The sequence below is a fragment of the Parasteatoda tepidariorum genome, chromosome 4, assembly GCF_982258835.1.
Source record: "Parasteatoda tepidariorum strain Cologne lab strain chromosome 4, Ptep-v5.0, whole genome shotgun sequence".
NCBI lineage: Eukaryota > Metazoa > Arthropoda > Arachnida > Araneae > Theridiidae > Parasteatoda > Parasteatoda tepidariorum.
Window position 1 is genome coordinate 74,746,268 of NC_141758.1, and position 20,223 is coordinate 74,766,490.

Genomic DNA, 20,223 nt, shown 5'->3' on the forward strand with positions numbered 1-20,223 from the left:
TATATATATATATATATATATATATATATATATATATATATATATATATATATATATATATATATATATATATATATATATATATATATATATATATATATATACATATAAAATTACTTAAATTAAATATATGTTTAAATTAATTTATTCGAAACATTTTTTCGTAATATGCAGGCAGGAATAATTTCAATGCAAGCTCATTGTTTAATTATTAAAGGTAATTAAATTTAAGGCAACAACTCATAGTGCTTTACATATCCAAATTATCTGATAAAAATTATAAATCCATAAAACTAATTAAATACGTTATAATTTTTTTATTTTATGTAATGTTAGTATTTTGAGAAAGCTTAATTCTATATTGTGCTTACATTAAATATTTTTTTTTCTTCAAATTTTCCAACAATTTTTATAATGAAAAATCGTAAATTTCTGTAACTAATAAACAAGACACTTCAAATATTAGTCAAACGATGAAAAATGTTGACATTTATTGACTAAATATAATAAAATATTATGAAATAAAGAGTTCTTCTTTAAAAGAATGAAACTATTTTTAGAACTCGCCTCTTTTATTGTGTTCGGATCGAATTCCCTCCGGCTAAGCCTAATCAGATATTTCACAAAAATCCGAAACTTTTCTTTGAAGAAATACTCACTTCTTTCTTTCAAAAAATATTATTTGCCTTTGTAATGTTTGATTTAATTAAGAGTGAACCATTAAATAACATAATCAATAAGCTTTTTCTATCATTGATTTGTTATCTAATTAAATTCAATTATCCTCTCTGTCTCAAGTTTGGCGTTAGCATTGTTATGAAGTATTTGAAAACGTGATGCCTGCTTATTAATTTTATTCGGATGAAGTATTGAATTAGCTTTTTGGAATCTTTAAATTTAATTAGTTATTTAACCTTAACCATCCATCATTTTCTTTTTTCCTTTTTATAGTTCTCTAGTTGATTTGAATGTTTATTGTTAAAAGTAATCTAATTTAAATATAAGTAAGTTTGATCAGAATAGATCTTTGATGCTGATGAAAATTCAGATAATTCAAAACTTCAATACCGAAAAATTGGTACGTGTTGTTATTGCACTTAGAACTAAAGCTAAGGTATATTTCGATTTTATAATGACAATTTTTAAATAAATAATTAAAAACATTTGAAAGTCTATTACTGGAAATTATTATTGCTGTTTTCAATATTTCAAATAAGTTTTGTTTAAAAAATCAGAATTATTTTATTTTTTGATGAACGATGTTAAAAATATTTTATTTAACTTATTGTTTATTACTTCCCATAAATTCTTTGATATTTTATATTCACTGAGAATAAAGTATGGTCAAAACTACTAGAATGTGGTAGAATGTACGTGTTTCTGGCTTTATGGAAACATCAAATTGCTGGGTAATTTTTACCGAAGCGCTTTGGTAATGAATTTGGTACAGTTAACAATTAAATATGGTTTTATAATATTCCATAAAATTTGGTAATTTTATTATGATACTTAAGAGCATGGAATAAAAACCCTTTATTCGGTTGAATTTACTTTTCAGTTTTGTATTTTTTATTAAGCGTGCGGTAATAAAGACCATAATTTTGTAAACTAGAATTTTCAGTGAACCATTACCTCATATACGAAAAACTTATCAAATAAATGGTTTAAATACAGTATATTTTGGTTTTCATTTGTAGAATTATGGTTTTCTTCCTTGAAGTGGCCTTACCATGTCATTGCGGTAATTTTACCAGCATTTTTTCTCTGTGCTTAATGAAAGTTATCTTATTCTTAGTTGAAAATAACCTTACTTAGAATCAAATGCATCGATCAGAAACGATTATTAATGTTGAAATAAATATGAACATTCAAAAGATCAAAAACTGAAATTAAAATTATTTTTAAAAATATATTATTTTACAGTTCAGAGTTACAAGTTTGAGTAGATTTTAATTTCATATTGTTAGCATGCCAGTTTTTTAAATGAATCCATAAAAAAGGGTTGAAAAACTGTCATTGAAAAGTATTTTTTTGTTTTAAATTAATTATCCTGTTCATAAAAAAAATCTGAATTATTTTACTTCCTGACATAAAATCGTGTATAATTACTAAATGAGAGAAACGTTGAGTAATATGTGATAATTTTCACTTGCAACATCATAGTATTGTAGCCGATAGAGATGATGAAATCAGCTAAAAAAATGTTATAAACGCGTGCATGGGTGGTGTTTAAAAACAAACAAATTAAAAAATAAATGCCAAAAGCTTAATTAATGCACACTGTATAGTGTTTAATATATTTTGTACTTCTATTTATTGTAACTTTTATCATATCTTAAATAAAAAGTCAGCAGGTAAGTACCCGGTGATAAGCACTAACCAGTTGACGTAACCTCCTATGATTTGCTAGTTTAGTTTGTTAGAACATCAATTTAGTTCGAAATATACATTTCTGTTAACTTACCATACATGTGCCTCACTACAAAACGAACTCTGTTGTCCCATTTGTATGCGTCCATTATCAAAAATACCTGAAAAAAAGGAAGAAAAAGAAAAGAAATTAAAATAAAGAAGCAAAATAATTAAATGAATCACTTATTATAAATCAATTTAAAATATGAAAGTGCAAAATATATTGCCCTGTGTATAATTTAACTGCGATTTAAAACAAATTACACGAGGAAAACAATTATGGTTAAAATACTGTACGATAATGGTATTTCTGGTAAAAAAAACGTAATATTTGTTAAAAAACCAAAATATGCGATATTTAAACCATGCATAGATTAGGTTTTTTGTTGATATATTACTGGTTTACCAGAACTTTAAATTTTCAAAGTTATAGTTCTTATTATCAAATATTTAGTTATAAATATAAAACTGAAAAGTAAATTTTACTGAATAAATGGTTTTTATGCCATGCCCTAAGGTATTATTATAGAATCTAAATTTTATATCCTGATTCACCAATTTTTTCCTCATTTTTCCATAATATGAAACCGCATTTTATTGTTAATTTTACTGAAATCATTACCAAAGGGCTTTGGTAAAAATTACTGAACTCTTTGGAGGTTCAACAAAATCAAAAATACAATAAAAATTATTGAGATCTTTGGTGGTTCATAAAGTCAAAAATACAATAAAAATTACTGAGCTCTTTGGTGGTTCAACAAAATCAGAAATACAATGAAAATTACTGAGCTCTTTGGTGGATCAACAAAGTCAAATATACAATAAAATTACTGAGCTCTTTGGTGGTTCAACAAAATCAAAAATTCAATGAAAATTACTGAGCTCTTTGGTGGTTCAACAAAGTCAGAAATACGATACATTTTTCCAAGGTCTGGTAGCTTTTACTATAAATTTTTTCTCTGTGTAAGAACTATTAATAGACCAAAATATTGTATTTTAAATTAAAACGATTTAATCAATGACAACGAACTTCCAAATTGTGGGTAATTTAGCGGCGATTTAAAAATAGCAGCAGTATTATAATAACATTCTTTATTTTAAATTAAAACTATTTAACTAATAAATACTAACTACTGAAAAATGCTCGTAATTCGGGGATTTAAAAACTGCAGCAGTATCATACCAGCATTCTGCATTTTAAATTAAAACTATTTAACTTATAATAACTAACTAGAAGTTTTATTACCTTATAATAAAATGCGGTTATGAATATTCTTTTTTTAAGGCAAATGGAGAAGCTTAGTTGATGTCTGAAGTTGTGATGTTGAGTAACTTTAAAAGTAACTTAATGGAAGCGAAAAATTTTTATGGAGATTTTATTTTCATGCAACCTTTTTACTCACCTTTCAAAATGAGAAAGAAGTTTAAATTGATGAGCAAAACTTTTAGGAAGTAAAAAGGCGATTTTTTAGCAACTTAAAATAGTTGTATTACATATTCTAAACTGGATTAGGTTTTAGTTGAGAACTGAATTTTCATTGAGTATATTGCTATAAATTTAAATTAACTGTTTCTGCAAAGTGCGGGTTTTAAAAATTTGTTTTTAAATTCATTGCATTTGGTAAAAAAATAAAGACAACAATGGGATAAAAAAAAAGTTTTTATTTTATGCATTTTACTTGAATATGTTAAAAAAGTTTCTAAAATTATATATTTTATAAAATATGAATTCTAATATATTTTATTAAATTCACTAAGTTTGATAATATCAAGGATAAAAAAAATTAAGTTCAAGCTAATTTGATAAAAGGGCCATATAAAGATAATTATTCCTGATTACTTGAAAACTGAGGAACTTTTGGTTAACGGGGGAGAAACTAAATATTTTAAGAATATGAATTCTAATAAATTTTATTAAATTCATTCAATTTGATAATATTAAGGATAAATATAATTAAGGCTTAAGCTAATTCAATAAAAGGGTAATATAAGAAAAAACTATTCCTGATTAGTTTAAAACTGTAGTACTTCTGGTTAACGGAGAAAATCTAAATATTTTATAGAATATGAATTATAATATTTTTTTTTAAATTCACTCAGTTTGATAATATCATGAATAAATAAAATTAAAGTTCAAGCTGATTCAATAAAAGGGTAATATAAAAATATTTATTCCTGATTATTGAAAACTGTGGGACTTTTGGTTAACGGGAAAAAAATTAAATGCGCTTTTATGGACAGAGAAAACGGACCAACCGCGAGTGCAGTAAATACTGAACTTGGTTTTGAAAGGGTGACGAAACTCAAATATCTTGACTCAATTATCACTGAAAAAAATTAATTAAACCGAGAGATAAAGGATAGACTGACAGCTGGAAACAGATGTTACTTTTCAATGCTTCAATTATTTAAATCTTATCTGCTTTCCAGAAAATTGAAACTACAATTATATAAAACAATGTTTAGACCCATCGTCACATGTGCAATCGAAACTTGGACTATTAATCAGGAAGAAGAAAAAATATTTGTTTCTTTTGAAAGAAAGATTCTCAGGAAGATTTATGGATCAATCAAAGATGCAGATTTTTGGAAAGTTAGAAGTAATTTAGAGTTAAGTAAGCTATATAAGGATGAAGATATAGTAAATTTAAAAAAACAAAAAGAATTCAATGACTCGGACATCTGGAGAGAATGGGTGAAGAAAGAGCAACAGAAAAATCCATCAAGGAAAACTAGTGGGAAAGAGAAAGGTTGGACTCCCTAGAAAAATATGGCTTGCTGAAGTTGAAAGAGATCTGAAAAAACAAAAATATTGGAGGATAAAGGGGAGCTGTCTAGTAAGGGAGGCCAAGGTCCTTCATGGACTGTAGGGCCGAGGAGTAGAAGTAGATTAGTTGAAATTTTTGAACAGTGGACTAAATTCGGTCAGTTGGTCTGAAACAAGAAAATATTATTTTATATATTCTGAGTAGTCAAAATATAAAATAATTGACTGATCTTACAAAAAATTTTATTTGCTCCTTTTATTTAATTTCAAGAAGCAATTAAAAAAAATAAATTAAAACGTAAATATTTAATTCAGCTATTAATGAATAGTACATTTTTTTTATTCGGAAAGAGATTTAATGTTATTTTAACGGTCAATGAAGATTATTTTTAACCATTTAATTTAATTATTTAATAACTAAATATTATTTTTTATTATAAAATAGATTTATTATAATTTTCTATGTCAATAAGGTTTTTATATCATGATTAATATAAAGAAGATTTATTGCTATATTATTTTAGGATATTTCTATATTTAATCCGTAGCAGAAAATTACTTAGAAAAAGTTAATTTTTGAAACAAAAAAAAATGTTTGGTTTGTTGCTTTAGGTCTAGAACTTTCTTTAAAGATGTAAGATTAAAAGCACAGAATGTTTTTCAATTGGGGATTAAGGGATACTCAAAAATCATACTGTAAAAAAAGGATATTCAAATATCATGTACCTGGTATATGCTCCTAACAAAAATTTTGTCTAAGTCACTAAATGACTAATGTCACTTTTTCTAGGGAAGGAATTTCGTCTAAAGGGGAAAAAAAATTTCATCATTCTATTTCTGCCCCCTCCCCTCACAAAATGCCATGAAGCACATGAAATGCCTCATAGAATCTAGCAAGTGGTACTGTTGATAACTTTTTCGGGGGCATCATATATCTAGATCAACGTCACAACAACAACGCAAGAAAGACAGATAGGACAAAGAGATAAACTACATGTTCGAAGCGAGACTCAAACCCGGGATCATTTTAGTATTAGGTCAACCCCTTGAACAACATACAGGCGGTCGATTTGTTTCGTCATTCTAGTTTCGATCGTCTTGTCTTTATTTAATTTAATAATTCCCCTTAATACACTGCAATGAGGTTCAGGGTTGAAGAAACATTTTCGTCATATATGCATTTCGCCACAAATCACGTGATTTTGTGACGAGATGATTCTCAAAATTAACGAAATGCAACTCAGGGATTGCTGTATCGTAAGAAGAATTGATTGCTGAATCGTTTTACTTTAGAGAGTATACGCAGTCTTCATTTTGGGTTACAGAAATATTGCTAAACTATTAAAGCATATTGGAAAATATGAGAAAGTTTGCTAGTATAAAGTTCCTGATTTTATAAAATTTCAAATTGAATCTCATCATCTAAGTCTGAAAAACATAACCGGATAAATGATTTATTCTTAAATATAATCACAAAACTCTTAGAAAGAGCAGTGGTAAAAAAAACATGATTCTGGTAATAAATACCAAAATATATGGCATTTAAACCCTTATTTAGCAATTAGTTTCCTTTCATATGCTAACAGTTTACCGAAAGTATTATATTTCAAAATAATAATTCATATTACCACGCATTCTTTAAAAAACACAAAACTGAAAAGTAAATTTAACCAAATGAATGGTTTTTATGCTATGCATCATGGTAAAATTACTAAATTTTACCACAATTTTTTGCTAATTTTATCACATATACCAATTTTAATGCTAATTTTATCACATATTATGAAACCATATTTTATTAAGTTTAAGAAAACCATTACTAAAGCGTTTCACTAAAAATTACCAACCTTTTTGGTGTTCCTATACAGCTGGAAACACTGTTAGTGTTACCATATTCTGGTATATTTGACCATACTTATTTTTTCAGTTTAGAATGCACACAACTTATATTTAAAATACGACATCCTTCAATTTACTGAAAATGATAGCAAAAAATTGTTAGTTTTTGTTTTCAGACAAATGTTTAAATGAAGCAAATGTTTTAAGACAGGATTAATAAGTTAAAGCTTTTCGTAAATTTTACTTTTTATTACTTAGAAATCAATTTGCTTAATAGTGCCTAAGATTTCCCTTTTCTTAATCGATAATATACGCTTATCAAATTTCTCATTTTAAGTGTCAGTGATACAATACGAAATAATCTCGCTACAGTTTTGTTAGAAAACCTTTTAATATACTCTACAAAATTACATTTGTTTGGTTATAGTTGACGGATTCTGTAAACATTAAAACTTGATACCATTGTTGCAGTACTAGAAACTTCCTTTTAAATCTACTGAAATTGAGAGTTGAAATATTCTGTACAAACGACAGTTTAAAAATGAATTTTTATTAGCAATCATTTTAATAAAAAGAATTTTTATTTTTTATGAAATCTGTATCAAATTTTTTAAATTTTAAATTTATGCATACATTTAATTATATAATTTATGGTTTTAATAATTTAAAGTTTTTATAATCTAAGGTTTTAAGGATTAAAAAATTAATTAAATCTATGATAAAACAAATAAATCATGAATTAATTTGTTAATAAATCTATTAATAAATAAAAATTAATTGTTGATTCTTCAAAAATTTCACTCCTCAAATTATTGGAAGTTAGTTTGCTCAAATTAAATAACATAACTCAAGTGCGGACAATTTAAAATAATATTTAAAACTGTAGCGTAAGTTCAATTAAAATGTTCCTTAAATTACACAAATAAGATTTTAATCATTTGATTGTAATTAAAAATAAATCACTCACCCTTTTCTAAGACGTTAAATAAACCTCAATCACAGCGATATAAATCGTGATAAAGTAAATAACTTTCACGTTTAATCTGCGTCTTAAACTTTCTTTACTGAATCAGCAAGTTTTAAATTTTGTTTAGCGTAAGATTTGTTGAATTTAAAGTTTTCTCCCACTTCATTTAAATAGACTTTTTGTTTATTTTAATTTATTTAACTTTACAAAGAGAATTTAGTTCGTTATTTGTCTTCCAAAGTTTAACTTACCCTAAAGTTTGAAACTAGTTTGCGAATTTTAATTTCTAACAGAGTATTGTAATTTTAAGTTGCACAAATATATTACCAATATATGTTGCATTCTTTTTTTTCTAAATATTTATTAGGTAAAATATATAAATTTTTTTGAGAAAAAAATTTATATTAATGGTTTAATAACTAAAACAAGCGATTTATTTTTCATTATTCGGCAGTTCAATGAGCAGTATGAAGGAAAAAACATCAGTGCAGCAAACTCTCGATTAAGCGGGAATGGATTATCCAGAACGGTTTAAATAAACGGAAAAACATAGGGGCTAGACAGCAGTGTGTATGGGGAATATGAATATGCAACTTTTCCCTGTAGAAACTGTGGTGTAATACCTACTCGAATTCCTACTTGGTTTGACAAACTATGCATCCAAACTGCTATAAAATGCATCTTTATAGTTGTATAATAGAGATATTTATGTTCTCATAAAATTACTCATAAATCTGTCAGTTATATGAAATAATTTTAAAACATTTAACTTCTCGGTTTTAATTTTAATTCATATTAATATTTTGTCTGTGCTGCGTATATATATGTTGATTTAATAAAACTAATTTTATTTTAAGAAATATTGTACAGATGCATCCTATATTTATGATTTTTGCTTTCGATCGCATTGTGAAAGTAGTTTTAATGATTCTTATGTATATCAATCATATCTTACTTTAATTATAAATTTCAGTGTAACTGAATGTGGGGAAAGACCACAAGACAATGCCAACCGTCGTCTATCAAAAGATACCTCGAGATTGAATCAAGTTAGCATGTCTTACTATATACTAGTGAATTAATGTTTAATAATCGTAGTGGTAGATACGCCACAATACTCCCCCACCAGAATTTTATTTGGCATAGAATTCAATGAACGGATACCACTAGTTGTGTGTAAGACCGGAAGAGCTGGATTAAGGCCGCCGGGTTTTGAGTTTCAGCCATGAGAGCTGTATTAAGTTCATAGTTGTTTGTGTAGTCATTCTTGTGTTGCTATTAGCAGTCGAGTGTGTGCAGGATTCCCGTTGTGTAAAAATGAGACTGAGAAGCAACAGCGCATTGAGGGCGATGAGGCAGTCACAAATATCAAGTCACCTGTTCAATATGGACCATCGATCGAAGTAGGCGTGATCATATCATGTCCGCAAGTCATCAATGTGGAGGAAAGACCACTAGACAATGCCAACCTTCACCTAACAAAAGGGACCTTAGGATGGAATTAAGCTAGCATGTCTTATATAGTAGTAAATGGATGTTTAATAATCGTAGTAGTAGTTACTCTACACTGAATAACAAACATTGTTGCCGCTATTTTACACCAAGCAGTGTAAAAGAACATTCTAGGTGTTATATTAATCCAGGAACTGTCCTTGGATTTAGTTGTATAGTAGAAAACTTAGTGAAACACCCCTTTATGTTAAGTACTTGCCACCATTTTTGGCGTTCAGAAATACAAAAAATTTTTACAGTGAAAATTTTATTGAATCGTCAAGCCGATCTTGAGTTAAAAGGTGTTGTATTTGTTATTGCTAATTTAAATATTATTTTCTCTCCCTGAAAATTCTAATGATCTTTTTTCTGAATTGAAGGTAAAATCTTCCAAACATGGCTCAAACAATAGTTTTTAAAATTTGCAGTCATTTAGATCTAAGCGAAACAGTTATTCATCATAAGAATTTCCTTAATTAGCAGAATTAATTGCTGATAAATGTTTGAAAATAAATTTAAAAAAATTTCAAGCCATTTTTTTTTTGGATAATATTTTATCGCAAATACATACAGTTCCGATAAATCATGTAGATCTTCTTATATTTCTTAGAATGCTTTTTATAATTAAGAAATACCAAAGTATATTTTTGCTTGTAATTAAAGTGCCAGAAAAAAGTATATAAAAGGGACACAGAATTAATAAGTGGAGACGATATTTTAAGTCACGAAATTAGACACAAAAACGTACTTTCTCTGAATAAACATATCTTTTTTTCGATGAATTTGGAATAAAGTATAGGGGATAGCCACAATCTGGGAAATATGGTGCCAAGAGTTAGGTCAGCAGAGCGGTCCAAAATTTTTGACCTTTGAATGTTAATTTTACTTCTTGCGTATTTTGTCATATTTCGCGAGCTTTTTAAGCAAATTGAGAATTTTTTCCAGAAAATATATATATATTTTTTTATCCATAGAAAATTGCATGTAAATACTAACTTTTAGTAAATATTTATTATCTTGTATTATTTTATTTAATAATATTCGAAAAAAATTTGAATTGTGAGGTTAAAAGTAGACTTTTAAAAAAGGGTAAAGCAATTTTTTGCCAAAAGTAGCTCATCAAACAAAAATGTTAAACATATAAAAATCTGAATTTAGAATATTCCATTGTACAGCAATATACAAGCGTTATAGTGCACCTTTCACCCTAACGAAAGCAAAGCATTCAAGGTAAATAAAAAGACTCTTATTTTTTAAAAATAAATAAATAAATAAATAAATTGATCATTCATCAATCAAGTTAAGAAAATTTTGAGTGCGTTTTGTCTTAGAAACAACATTTTCCTCAGAAAAGAGACTTAAATGTATGTTCAATGTGATTTAAATCATTTCAATTTTTTTACCTAAAACAATAGATAATTATCCTCAAGCTATGTAAAACCTTCTTCATATCGAATTATCAATCACGATTAATTGCTTTTAGGAACGATACATTTTCTTTCGGTTAGGATATAACAATAGTTTCGTAAAAGCAGTTATTACGGAAAGCTCATCAATCTTAAAAACAGCTAATCATTCTACTCTACAGAAATATATTAAAACAGAAATGAGCAGTTTCTGCTTGATTATTCATGATAAAAGCCTTACTATCTTTATGTGGCATTAAATTTGACTATGTATCCTTGGTGAAGGCCACAACAAGAGTACTGATTCTGAATATATCTATCACACTCTGCTTGAATGAAATATTAAAATTCTGAAAATCAATGCACGCTGCCAAACATTTTATTCTCAGTTCTGAACACGTCGTTCTATAAATTTTGTAATATATTGCCACGACATTTTTTGAAGCGAAGTGAAGCAAAAAACAGTTCTGCTTCTATTTTTAGGCCTAAACAGTAGACGAGCCGAACGAAATAGAGTCCTCTTTGACGAAGTCTTTTATCAAAAAGCGAGATGGTTGCTGAAAGCTCGATTCAAACAAGGGAAAAATGGCGGGAAAAAAGAAGAGCATCAATCTTAACAACGTTTTTGAACTTTCGCGAAAGTTTTGAAAGGTGTTAAAGGGATTAATAAATGGTGATAGCTGAGACTCTAGTTCGTAAAGAAAAAAAAAAAAAAAAAAAAAAAAACAATACTTCTTTGCTGATGGTTTCGAGGCTAAAGGAATAAGAAAAAATCGTCTGAAAAAATGTTTTGTTTCCTAGATCCGGATTCGTTTCTGATTGGAGAGAAAATATTTCAAATCCTTCGAATTCAAAGAAGTTTACCATGTTATATCCTTAGATATATTTTAAATATTTAAGCAATGCTATTTGTTTGTCTCAGTTTATCTACGACAACAGAAACAGAGGATTGAAATGAATAGAATATATATTTTGCCTTGTGTCTTTTCAAAATACGGAGCATCGAAAGGAATGATTTAAAAACTCAAATAACGCATGGATCTTTAGTTTTTCTGAAAGCAGCTTCCTAGCGGGATTTAATAACTTTCACTTGTTTTGTGCAAATGCATAAAATTAATATTACATTTCGCAAAAATGGTTTCTCGTTTTAAAGGAAAAGATGCACCATGAATAAAGAATTATGGAAACTAAATTTAGATGAAAATGCATAAAGAAAGAAGCACGTGAAACTGAATTATTTATGTGACATTTAAAAATCATGTTTTGTTTTTTGCTTTCTTTAAAGTGCTTTTAGTTTTTATTATCTAAAGACTGAAACAGCAAATTATATTAAAAATTCCCCCAAGGAAAATTTAAGAGGGAAGAAAAACATGATTTATTATCGAAAAATGACTTCACTTGCAGTAATAAGTTTCAAAACTTCGATTTAATTAAATAAACTTTACCCAGTTTTCACCCAGAGGAAATAAATTTATCTTCATTATAATGAGTAAAGTGAAGTAAAATGGAGATAACTAACATTTCATAAGATGGTAAAGCTTAACTCTTCAACCTAGTTTTCACGATTTTGCATAGAAATACAAATATTCCTTATTTATTTGAATGTGATCTTTGCTAGAGTGCCATTAAATTAGTTTACTAGCTCTTAAATTTTTCGAAGAGAATCAAAGTATTTTATCTTACCAAATAATTGAAAAGTTTTACGCTACTGCATACTCATAGAGTTATTAATCTAAAATTTACTAAAATTCTAAAAAAACAAATAAAAAAAGCAAAAACTGAAATTCGGGGTGTTATTTTGAATAGGGGGTTCATGAAAGCCATTTACCACAACGCTATAAAAAAATTCGTTGGTGCAGGGGGTAGTAAGGTACAAGGAATGATCTTTACACTACTTTTGAAATAAAATAGTTGTCTCCTTTTTTCTGGCACTCTCTAATAGTGGAAAAAAAAGATATGATAAGCAGTAGAGTCAGTAGAGCATTTTTACGATACAACTTAAGACGAAGACATTTAATTTGGAATGCACGCACTAATTCTTATAATTCTTAAAATAAAATTAATTTATAAGTCAAACATACACTTATCAAAGAAAATATTAAGATGAATTCAACCGAGCGGAATAGAATAGAAATTAAGAATCATAAAATTAGTTAATACAATTGACGGATTTTTCAGAATTACAATATAGATATCCCAATTACAAGCGTGAAAAACAACAAATAATTCCATCCATTTAGTATTCAATTCACTGCTGACGATATACGAAATTTCCTAAAATTGATGTTTTCGCAAATGAAAATAATTCACGAATAGTGTGAATGTGCATGAGTTTGGTATAAACAATCTTCAATTTTGGTGTTTTGGATCTAACTACATCTTTTAGGTTGTATTTGAACGCTCATTTTGATGTTAATTTTAAATAAAGGTTTTTTAGGCTGTTTGACTCCAAGGTCGAATTCTTTTTCGCCACAATATTTACTGTGTATTAGTTCATTAGGTACCTATGACCTCAATTACTTAAGCAGCACTGGCGTCAATAATAATTAGCCATTTTCTTAAGATCCTCGGAAACAGAATAGTTCTTTTAGTGCTGCAATCATTTGCTATAATTTTTCTGTATATAGCTCGGTTAGTTAGCTAAATCTCAAGTTTAGAAGCCATAAAAGTAATCGAGAGTTCTATCCATGTAGGAGAGTTCTATCTAAAGTAGGAGAGTTCTATCCATGAAAAAATCTGCTATCTGACCACATTCTGCAAAAATGCTCATCGGGCAAATCCCTTGCCATTCTTAAAAATAATGAAAAACGCTACTTAATATCGTGTACTTCCGAATCGTGTATAACCGAAGTGAACCGATGACCCTTTTTTTTGTTACGACTACGAATAATCGACTCCATAGCTTTGTAATTTTGAACCTAACTCCGAAGTCAAGAGTCGCCCGGATTAAGCTTTGGGACTTCATGGAGGACTGTTTGGTGGAACTAGCTCGCATTTACGTTACGAAACACCATAAAAAACACCATGAACAAAAATCTATCGATATTAGTTCGATAGCAAAGGAAATACTAACGCATGATCCGTCATTTATTAAGGAAATGTTGCGTCAGCATTGAGGACAGTATGAACCTGGAGCATTATTTGTATTCACCAGTCATCACTGGGACTCAACGTTGGGTTTACTTATTGGAAGGGAGAGTTCTATCCACTGAGTAATATGACTAATTTCCACTATTTATAGGGATGGTGATTTTAGCATTATATTCTATGCTTCAACATGTGTCACGTATCCATGTATCTTATGCTATGGGGTTCTGGTTAAGTGATTTTGTAGGTGAATTTCGTAACCAGTAACATGATCTTCCAGAACGAGGAACTTCGCTGTTGCCATTTTTACAAATAGGTGTGTCAACAGCATGCTTATCGTGTTGGTCAAAAGGAAAACATTGAACACTCAGAAGGTTACAATGAACTTGCTGCTTCAAGTTAGAAGTCACCACAGTGATGTCTAACTTGAAACAGTAATAACTTGAAGCAATAAAACAATAAAAGTAAAAAAAAAAAGTCTCCTCAATACTATAGACCTAATTCCATTGCGTGATTCATTTCGTGGTTTATCTAAGGGTCTAAAGATATGAACAGTTTTAAACTCAAATGAAGACTATTGGAGAACTTCTAGAATGCACTGAGATTGTACTCCAGTTAGGCTACAGTATATTCAAATCCCGTGATTTTTGAACGAAATGATCGGAAAAATAGCTCAAGAATTGATATACTGTTTTAAATAAGAGTTTTGCTTCTGCGTCAGATATTTTCGGATAGAAGCTTAATTACATATTCCCACTAAAACACATTATTGCATCTAAGAAAAAGTCAGTTATGTGTTAAAAAAATTACAATTATTTTTGTTCGATAAATAATTTTATTTAAAAAAAAATCATTACTATTTTATACCATCAGTTTTGATTGTAAACACTTAAAAAGACTACGCATGTTAATTAAGCATTAATAATTTGATTTTTATAAAGTTATTAAGCCTAAATTAGGAGAACTACTCCTTAAGATGGTATCTTCACCATTTTGCACAAACAGTCGGTTTTCATTTGGCTGTTTTAATAGGATGTTGGAGTTTCTCAATCAAGACTTTCCTGCAATAAGCGAGTAATTAGAAGACGGGGAAGTGAAATGAATTCAGGAGAAAGTAATATAAGTAAGGTAAGTGTGATGAGAAGAGCTAAAGACGTTTGGAGAGATATTACTTTCATGAATTCGTTAATGATTAATAAAAAAGAAAGTTTGAAAGAACGAAGCAGAAAAATATATTTAGTATAAAGTGGTGTTGATACACCGAACACCTATTAAAGACATGCTATATTGTATATTTTATCGCATTAATTAGTTATTTAGCCCACCAGTAATTAATATTATTTCCAATTATGTTAGTTTTAGAGAGAGAATTTGCCACTTCAAAATAACAAATGTTTCATTTCTAAACTAATAATTAAATGCATCTTTAAATTAACATATTTTTCTAAAACCAATACATAATAACAATAAATTTTTATAATAAAATATATGTTTTAACCCAGTACGATACTATTGCATAATAATTATTTTATACAATGTAATAGGTCTCTTAGTAGTACACCATGGATAATATTAATATGCTGTGGTGATAACCACAATTAATATTGGAGAACTCGCAGCTTAATGACTTAATGGAAAAATAGCTTGGCACTTGCTAATAAAAATAATACTATCAGTTTTGTTTTTATTTGTTTATAATCAAATATTAACAATGTATGAATAATTTATGATTGGCTTGTAGTTCTTAGTATACCTATCAGTTCAAATGCAAGCTTCGGTCCCTCGTTAGATATGACGACACACTAATTTAAGAATAAATTACAAATTGGGAAAAAGATGTAGTTTTAAGTTTGGTCTCACATGAAGTGCCAGCTCTTTTCATTCTACACATATGTCTCATTAATATATAAATAATTTGCAAACGGAGCAAAGTATGCAGTTTTTAGTAAGAAATCAGTTCAAATGATCGCTCTTAACATTATATACCTCCCTAACAATGAATATAATTTGCAAATAAGGTAGAGTGTGCAATTCTAAGTAAAGGTATCAATTCAAATGCAAGTTCTTGTTATCTTGCTTAGGATTTGTTTTAAAAGTTAAAAAAAAATCCGGTTAGAACATTTTGATTATTGAAATCTCAAAGATTTTCAAATAAATCAGATTCGCATTTCTACCATACCACATAAGAAATAATTCTAGCATTAACAGCAAGATGTGCTCACGCATCCTTAATTAGTACTTTCCTTATATATAAAAAAATTTGCAAGGATCGTCAACTCCACCATTGTTTTGGGTGTTTAATTTAACCTTGCACTTCGTTTTGATGATTAAAAATTACGAGACTTAGGTATTGTAAAAAGTATCGGCATTCTGGTTGCCGGTACTTTTTAACGTGAAAGCCGTTAAACAAAAAATATGATAAACCGTAATTTTTACACTCTAATGATTAACACAAGAACACTGAATTATTCTGAATAAAGAAATATTACTTTTCAAATTACGGTATAATATTTTACGGAAAAAATGTGTTTCACGAAAGATGCACCCAACGTGCATCTATCCAATAATTTGATCCGAAATTTTTCACAGTGTATAAAAACTTGCTGATTAGCGACGATATAATAAGTACTGTTATATTCTAAGTCACAAATTTGATATTTAGTTACATAAAAGGTACACTGTTGGAAATTTCGTGAAAAAAATGATTAAGTAACAATTTATTTAATTGTTTTACCATATTCAAGCAAAACAGTCAAACAACCATAAATTAGATGGTATTTAAACTGTTAGAAAAGCCGCTTATTTACTGCTTTCACCAACTACCACCTTCACCATTTAGACCGGCCTAATGAAGTCACTTAGTTCCTTGCAGATGGGTGCATATCATAGCTGAGAGTACTAATCTGTCAATCTCATGGCAGACAGGACAGGGGTTTGAGTCCAGCGTTGACACCACTACATTTTCTTCATTCCCTTCAACACATGAAGAATTTCCAGTTACCTCCACACCCTAATTTGTGATCCTGTACTGTTAAAGTAAGATACTTTCTTTCACGCATAGATGGCAGCACCATAAAGCTGCTAAACTATCTCCAATGTCCAATTAAATGTCTTTTTTACGTTTTGAAATCATGCTAATTGTAAATGCTTAAAAAAACCGTACAGTTCATGGTTTTTAAGCTATACTTGATGTAAACGGTTTCAAAACCATAATAGTAAAAAAATGTTCTTTACCGCAATATTTACGGTTAGTTGGATAGACAGACTGCTGCTGTTCATCCAAATTATTTTACCATAATTTTCGAATTAAAATTCTAACAGTGTATTTATTGCTTTAAAGTTTAGTAAATGTTGCTATTTATTAGATTAAACTGTAGCTGCTAAATTCAGCACAATTAGTGGGGTAATGAAATTTTTATTAGAAAATGAAAAAAAATTCCTTCCCACCGGACTAATATATAATTACAACAGTTCAGAAATAAGTAATTAATTTTTTATGAGTATTTACGGCGGTTCATTAGAAGTACCGTGAAAGCTTCGGCGGTGCAAAAAAAAAAAAAAAAGAAAAAAAAAAGAAAAGGAAAACTAAGCATTCTTAGATAAGCTTCATAATTAAGTGCTCGTTTCAGATTAGGTGAATAAAAAACTGCAACTTTTACTTTTAACTTGAAACGCTGGGATGCACAGAACTAAATGACAGAATAATAATAAAAAAAAACATGGGATTGAATTTTCATTTTAAAAAGAAAAATTGTTTTGAATTAAGTAGAAGTATGCGTAGTTTCAAATTATTTAGCTGTTTCATCAATTTTTAATTGTTGGATAACGCTATAGTGTAATTGTTAGTGTAATAAGCATGCCATAATAACTGTTAAGATTCTATTAGAAGAAACTTAGTATTCCTTAATGGTTATGTACAGTTAAAAGTTTAATAGCCACTGTATTAATTAAATATGAATAACACTGGGGAACAAATGTTTTGTTGCTTTTGTACAAATACTTGGTCTTGTCTATTTTGGGTGTGGTGCTTTCAAATCTGAAATTAATTTTTCCTCTAAATATACGAATTTTTTTAAAACTACATTTTCAGTGTAAATTTTTTGTTGAATTGTACAAGTTTTAAAACGTTATATGAAGCAGTTAATCGCAGAAACGTTGCGACAAACTTCTAGGGAAGCTAGTGAGCATCATCAGGATTAAAATTGTATAGGTACTCATGCCCGGAAATGACGTCGCTTTCGGCTAGAGGCTCTTTCCTATTATGACCTATTCAAAAGTGAACGAGGAAACAGTTCATAATAGAAAAGCACCTCTAGTGACGTATGACGACATTTCCGGGCATGGGTCCCCACGCAATTTTAATCCTAATAGTGATTACTATGTCCTCCTGAAGTTCGTCGCTACTACCTCTGAGTCAACCCCCTGTTATAAATAACAATTTTGAAAGTGTGCATCTCGACAAAAAAATAGAATAATGCCTGTGAAAAGAGAAACTGTAGCTTAGAGCGAGAAACTGATTTCAGATTTGAAATCAGCAAAATGAATGTATCTAAGAACAAAATAAAAAAAGTGTGCCCTAGTGTGTTATTAATTAATTTCAAGGCAAAAAAGGCATCATTATCGGTAACTACTAGTTGCGTATCTAAGTCCTTAAACTTTAATAACTAGTTTTAAGGCAATAATGTTTCATCATTGGTGAGGACTTGTAGCGTATGTAAGTCCTTGAACTTTAATAATTAATTAATTTAATCATATGTAATTGGTGACGACTAGTAGAATATTTAAGTATTTGAACTTTAATAATTAAATAATTAATTTTAAGGCAACAACTATTGATGACTACTAGTAGCATATGTAAGTCCTTAAACTTTACTAATTAATTAATTTTATCATATGTAATTGGTGACGACTAGTAGAATATCTAAGCATTTTAACTTTAATAATTAAATAATTAATTTTAAGTCAAGGATGAATCATTATTGATGACTACTATTAGCATATGTAAGTCTTTGAACTTTACTAAGTAATTAATTTTATCATATGTAATTGGTGACGACTAGTAGAATATCTAAATATTTGAACTTCAATAATTAAATAATTAATTTTAAGGCAACAATGTATCATTATTGTATTATTGATGACTACTAGGTAGCAAATCTAAGTCCTTGAACTTATCAGAACTCGAGGACACCAACTTAATCGCGCTAAAGCTAGGAAAAGAGAAGAATGGTCGGGGATCTTAAGGAATTTGTTTTCTATACCTGGACGTTCATTGTTTTCTTTTGTCTGAGGTTTCACTATCAGTCGTTCCTAAAATAAGAACGAATTAAGGAAATTGACAAGAATCCAAGGAGTTGGAAAACATTTGTACTCGACAATAAAAAGTGGAATGGTTTTTCTTGCTTTCTGAAGTTGTTGAATCTTTTGCTAAGGGGATAAAAAAAAGAAGCTGACTAACTGACCTTGCTATCTTATTTAAAGTGTGAAGAGTTCACTGGTATTTCAAAGTCTTTGATATCTACTAAGCATATATTCGGCATGTTTGATGATATTTATAGTTTTCCTTTACGAATTATCGTGGTATTTCGAAAATAAAGTTTGATATCAGATATTTTAAAATTTATATATTCCAAAAAAACTGATGAAGATAATTTTATTTCTTTCAAGAATAAGATTCTCATGAATCCAATATCGGATAATGGGTGTTTAGTTTTACAAGCATTAAAGGCAATAAAAATGTTTCGAGGCCAGCGAAAATAAATCAAAAGGAGTTTAAAATGTTTGGATATGTGTAATTCAAAATTTCTCGTAGTTTATTGCAATTTCAAATCTGAATTGTTTTTATAATTTGCAAAAAAAAAAAAAAAAAAAAAAAAATTGAAATTGTAATAATTTTAATCAATTGCATTAAAAATTGATTAAAATAATTAATTAAGACAGATCAATTCTGAATTAAGACGCTCAATTTGAATTTAAGATCAAAAGTAAATGACTCAAAACCGCGAATTCAATTCAAAATTCAATATTTTGTTTCTTTTTTTGAAGAAAAGAAAACTTTACTGAGGACTAAGAATTGAATAGTAAAATTTCAACTGAAGATAAATACACCATTGAAAGTAATTCGAAATTTCGATTGAAAAATTCATGCAGTAAAAAAATTTTTACAATTTTAATCTTGAATTTGAATTTAGTGTGAGATCTTAATTTAAACTAATTACAGTAGTTGGACAAAATATTGGAAACACTTCTATGCT

The 20,223-nt window shown here is 28.5% G+C and overlaps 1 protein-coding gene across 3 annotated transcripts in view; it reads right to left on the reverse strand.

Moving 5' to 3' along the window:
- The window catches only part of LOC107440520 (sarcoplasmic calcium-binding protein 1), a 123,632-nt gene that overhangs the window by 51,320 nt on the left and 52,089 nt on the right, over positions 1-20,223 (reverse strand). For all 3 annotated transcript variants that reach the window (XM_087161371.1, XM_087161372.1, XM_016053474.4), the window contains exon 2: positions 2,465-2,531. In XM_087161371.1, coding sequence (XP_087017497.1) covers positions 2,465-2,531 — 67 coding nt within the window. The remainder of the gene's footprint in view (positions 1-2,464; positions 2,532-20,223) is intronic.